Source organism: Oncorhynchus keta, chromosome 26, assembly GCF_023373465.1.
Source record: "Oncorhynchus keta strain PuntledgeMale-10-30-2019 chromosome 26, Oket_V2, whole genome shotgun sequence".
In the NCBI taxonomy this organism is placed as follows: domain Eukaryota; kingdom Metazoa; phylum Chordata; class Actinopteri; order Salmoniformes; family Salmonidae; genus Oncorhynchus; species Oncorhynchus keta.
The window spans coordinates 27,670,999-27,675,998 of NC_068446.1; the positions used below are offsets into that span (position 1 = coordinate 27,670,999).

Below are 5,000 nucleotides of genomic sequence, written 5' to 3' on the forward strand. Positions count from 1 at the left end.
GACACACCAGAGAAATAATTTGTGTATTATGATATTGTTCTTAGTAGCTCATAGATTCGGACGGCCCACGCTCTAGGTGTCACTGTCTGTAGAGGGTTTATGGGGTAGTAAGGAGTGTGAGGGGTGTGAGATGTTAGGGTCACATGGAGGGGCTTTACACACTCGCCCTGTGTGCTGGAGGTGACGAGGCTGGGGGCATCAGGGTCAGAGAGGACAAGGCCCGCTCTCTCTCCATCTTGTCCTCCCCAGGGTAGCTCTCTGGGATGAGTAACTCTATCTCTGCAGGCCCTCACCAGATGTTCAACTCTGTATAACCCATGGCAGGCTAATCCAGACTGCTCCCTCCCTGAGCCTGCCTGCATCATCTCTCCCCTGCCTGCCTCTCTCTCTCCCGACTGGCACCTCAACCTCCCTGTGTCCATGTGAGCCTATGATGTCACATACATACTTATTATGGTCTATCTACGGTAGAGTTCCTCGACCTCACAGTCTCCATACTGCTCTGCCCTGCAGACAAGCGGTGACAGAGAACAGTGAGGCCCTGTGTGTGTACAGACAGTGATGTATGGCCAACAGACTCAGCTGTCCTAGTCCCTATCCAGTCATCCCCATGTATTTTTTCATTCTGGCTCTGGGGACTTTTAGAAAATTGTATCATGATAAAGATCAGGGCAAAGTTAACATCAAGCAAGCCACCGGACAAATAAACTAACAAAAAAACTGACAGATTGACACAGACAGACAGACAGACAGACAGACAGACAGACAGACAGACAGACAGACAGACAGACAGACAGACAGACAGACAAACCAGAGCAACAGAGTGACGGCTGAGCTCAGCTCAATGGTGATCAATCAGAGTAACACTAGCAGAGTGATCAGTGATCACATCAAGGCCTGCTGCTGATTGGTGTGTGATGAATGATCCAGTTGTTCCTCTGGCCAGAGTCAGTGTGCTGCAGGCTGCAGGGGTGTAACCAGAGTCCGGACAACACAACACGGCGCCCTGTTCAAAGGCCTGTTTGTGTTATTACAGCTTGTCCAGCTGCTCAGAACAGACAAACATGTCTTAGTGCTCCGAGCGGCAAAACATGGACCCCCCACCCCAGCACACCCTAGCCTAAAACCCTGGACACTCCTTAGCAGCTGCCCAGGGACGGACAAACAAACACACATACAGAGACAAGTTCCCCTCTAAAGCGCAGGAAAATTCTAGTTTTAGTGTGTTTGATAACGAATAGTATATTTCTTAGACACTTGTTCTGTTAGAAAACCATTTCCTGTCCAGTTCTTCTCCTCTTGCACCTTTCTGTGTGCTAAGGTCAGGCCTCAGCCTCTCATTCTATCACACACCCACACCCTCCCCTCTCTCTCACCCACTCTCCCACTCAATGTTACAGTAATTCTGTAACATTGAGGTCCATCAGATGTGAGATGAGGGGTGGTGTCTCCTGAGGCAATTGCCCTGTCTTTTCTTTCGATGTGCTAACTGGGCCTGCATTCTCAACAGAGTGAGTGAGTGAGTGAGTGAGTGAGTGAGTGAGTGAGTGAGTGAGTGAGTGAGTGAGTGAGTGAGTGAGTGTGAGAGAGAGAGAGAGAGAGAGAGAGATACACTTCCAAGCCTCCTTCATACTGTGCACTTACTTCTACCTACTAGTCTCGCCATTGCAGTCTCTCTCAAAATGGCTCCCTCAAATGTGGTGATTAAGATCTGAGTACTAACTCTCCCTCCTCCGCTCCTCCTCCTGCTCTCTCCCTCTCTCAGTCCCTGTGTGCCTGTATGTAACATCAGTAAAGCTGTCAGCCAGCCCAGCCAAGGTAAACAGCCCAGCACTAGGTTCAGGGGTGACGGGGGCCGAGATGTTTTTCCTAAGAAACCCAGGGACCCCTGGAGGCTCCTTGCTTGGGCCGGGGAGGGGCAGAGGGGGGAAGACGATCCCCTCAATTGCCCCCCACACTAACACACTGGCCAGTCTCTCCCCTGATCTGCATCTGTGTACACAACCCTCTCAACAGGATCCCCTTCACACGTACACACACACTCACTCATTCATTCACTTACAGGCCTTTCTCCCTAAATCAGCCCTGTGGCAACACAAAAGGCCAACACACGCATGCAAGTGCGTGCACACGGACACACGCACACAGTTGTCATGCTATTAAGATAAATGTAGAAGTTCAGTAGAAGTTCTAACGGAAATATGGAACTGTGTTAGTGGCGAAGTGTGCTTGCAGGTCATCTGCACAGTGAAGATAGAGAGAAAGAAAGAGGGAGGGAGGAAGAGAGAGGGGTAGAGAGGGAGGAGAGGAGCAGCGATATCACTCACCCAGGAGTAACCAGTCTCCAGCCCCCGTAAGCAGCTCCTACAGAGGCAGCAGAGAGAGGGGAGAGAGACGGAGACTTTCAGGAGCTGCAAATCAGACAGAGAAGCAATAAAACAGAACGAGAGAGAGAGAGAGCGAGAGAGAGAGAAGGGGGGCAGAGGACAACAGAGGGAAGAGAGGAGTGCAGTGAGGGATAAAGAGAGAGAAATGGTTTAGAAGAGGGGTAACTCCAGGCGGTCATGCCAAAGAAAGCATGTAGAATTGAATTAGGGGAGAGAGCAGAGGAGAGCAGGAGAGGGAAGGAGGGGTGTGAAGAGGGAGAGGAGGACCATTACCGTATCCACATCAGCCATTACATCTCCTGTAGCTGAAAAATCTGTCCAGAAAGAGAGGAAACATTACAGACATGGATGGAATGATGGAAAAGGAAAGAGAGGAAAGGTTGACTGGACTGGGAGGAAGTATATGAGGGGTGTGCGATACAGAGCAGTGGTAGGGTGAGGAAAAATGCTACGGAGGTGAACATGCAACTACTAGAATTTAAAGAGGTTAAACTTGCAAGACCTGGATGTACCCCTGTAGCATATTTCTAAAGAAGCCAAGAGAAAAGCAGAGAAAATTAGAGAAAGAAAAGAGTAGTGAAAGAGACGGGGGGATGTAGAAAGAGCGAGAAAAAAGAGATATATAGATAGATTGAGACACAAAGAGACCACTACACAAAGCTTTCCTCAGAGTCCAAGTCCAAATCCCTCCCCTCGTGTACCAGAGAGTGCTGTTTCCAGCTCCAGCCCTCCAGCCTGAGCCCTCCAGACCTCAGCCCTCAAAACCCAGCTGCAGACTTCCAGCCCCAGCCCTCCAGACCTCAGCCCTCAAAGCCCAGCTTCAGCCCTCCAGACCTCAGCCCTCAAAGCCCAGCTTCAGCCCTCCAGCCCTCAAAGCCCAGCTCCAGCCTTCCAGCCTCAGCACTCCAGTCTCAGCCCCAGCCCTCCAGCCTCAGCCCTCCAGCCTTCCAACCCTCCAGCCTCAGCCCTCCAGCCCCAGCCCTCCAGCCTTCCAGCCCTCCAGCCTCAGCCTCAGCCCTCCAGTCTCAGCCCTCCAGCTCCAGCCCTCCAGCCTCAGCACTCCAGCCTCAGCCCCAGCCCTCCAGCCTCAGCCCTCCAGCCTTCCAACCCTCCAGCCTCAGCCCTCCAGCCCCAGCCCTCCAGCCTCAGCCCCAGCCCTCCAGCTTCAGCACTCCAGCCTCAGCCCCAGCCCTCCAGCCTCAGCCCTCCAGCCTTCCAACCCTCCAGCCTCAGCCCTCCAGCCCCAGCCCTCCAGCCTTCCAGCCCTCCAGCCTCAGCCCCAGCCCTCCAGCTTCAGCACTCCAGCCTCAGCCCCAGCCCTCCAGCCTCAGCCCTCCAGCCTTCCAACCCTCCAGCCTCAGCCCTCCAGCCCCAGCCCTCCAGCCTTCCAGCCTTCCAGCCTCAGCCCCAGCCCTCCAGCCTCAGCCCTCCAGCCTCAGCCCTCCAGCCTTCCAGCCCTCCAGCCTCAGCCCCAGCCCTCCAGCCTCAGCCCTCCAGCCTCAGCCCTCCAGCCCCAGCCTTCCAGCCCTTCAGCCCTCCATCCCCAGCCCTCCAGCCCTCCAGCCCTCCAGCCCCAGGCCCAGCCCTCCAGCCCTCCAGCCTCAGCCTCAGCCTCAGCCTCAACCCTCCAGCCTCAGCCCTCCAGCCCCAGCCCTCCAGCCTTCCAGCCCTCCAGCATCAGCCTCAGCCCTCCAGCCCCAGCCCTCCAGCTTTCCAGCCTTCCAGCCTCAGCCCCAGCCCCAGCCAGCTCCAGCCTCAGCACTCCAGCCTCAGCCCTCCAGCCGCCTCCAGCCCTCAGCCTCAGCCCCAGCCCTCCAGCCTCAGCCCTCCAGCCCCAGCCTTCCAGCCATTCAGCCCTCCAGACCCAGCCCTCCAGCCCTCAGCCCTCCAGCCCTCCAGCCCTCCAGCCCTCCAGCCCCAGGCCCAGCCCTCCAGCCCTCCAGCCTCAGCCTCAGCCTCAGCCTCAACCCTCAGCCTCAGCCCTCAGCCTCCAGCCTCAGCCTCAGCCCCCTCAGCCTCAGCCCTCAGCCTTCCAACCCTCAGCCTCAGCCCTCCAGCCCCAGCCCTCAAGCCTTCCAGCCCTCCAGCCTCCAGCCCCAGCCCTCAGCTTCAGCACTCCAGCCTCAGCCCCAGCCCTCCAGCCTCAGCCCTCCAGCCTTCCAACCCTGCAGCCTCAGCCCTCCAGCCCCAGCCCTCCAGCCTTCCAGCCCTCCAGCCCTCAGCCTCAGCCTCAGCCTCAGCCTCAACCCTCCAGCTTCAGCACTCCAGCCTCAGCCCCAGCCCTCCAGCCTCAGCCCTCCAGCCTTCCAACCCTCCAGCCTCAGCCCTCCAGCCCCAGCCCTCCAGCCTTCCAGCCCTCCAGCCTCAGCCCTCCAGCCCCAGCCTTCCAGCCCTTCAGCCCTCCAGACCCAGCCCTCCAGCCCTCCAGCCCTCCAGCCCCAGGCCCAGCCCTCCAGCCCTCCAGCCTCAGCCTCAACCCTCCAGCCTCAGCCCTCCAGCCCCAGCCCTCCAGCCTCATTCTTAGCCCTCCAGCCTCATCCCTCCAGCCTCAGCCCTCCAGCCTTCCAGCCCTCCAGCCTCAGCCCCAGCCCTCCAGCCTCAGCCCTCCAGCCT

At 57.3% G+C, this 5,000-nt stretch overlaps 1 protein-coding gene across 1 annotated transcript in view; it reads left to right on the forward strand.

Moving 5' to 3' along the window:
* The first annotated feature begins 143 nt into the window (after window positions 1-143).
* The window catches only part of LOC127912204 (uncharacterized), a 6,121-nt gene continuing 1,264 nt past the window's right edge, over window positions 144-5,000 (forward strand). The window contains exons 1-3 of the mRNA XM_052481106.1: window positions 144-203; window positions 3,136-4,262; window positions 4,382-4,814. Coding sequence (XP_052337066.1) covers window positions 144-203; window positions 3,136-4,262; window positions 4,382-4,814 — 1,620 coding nt within the window. The remainder of the gene's footprint in view (window positions 204-3,135; window positions 4,263-4,381; window positions 4,815-5,000) is intronic.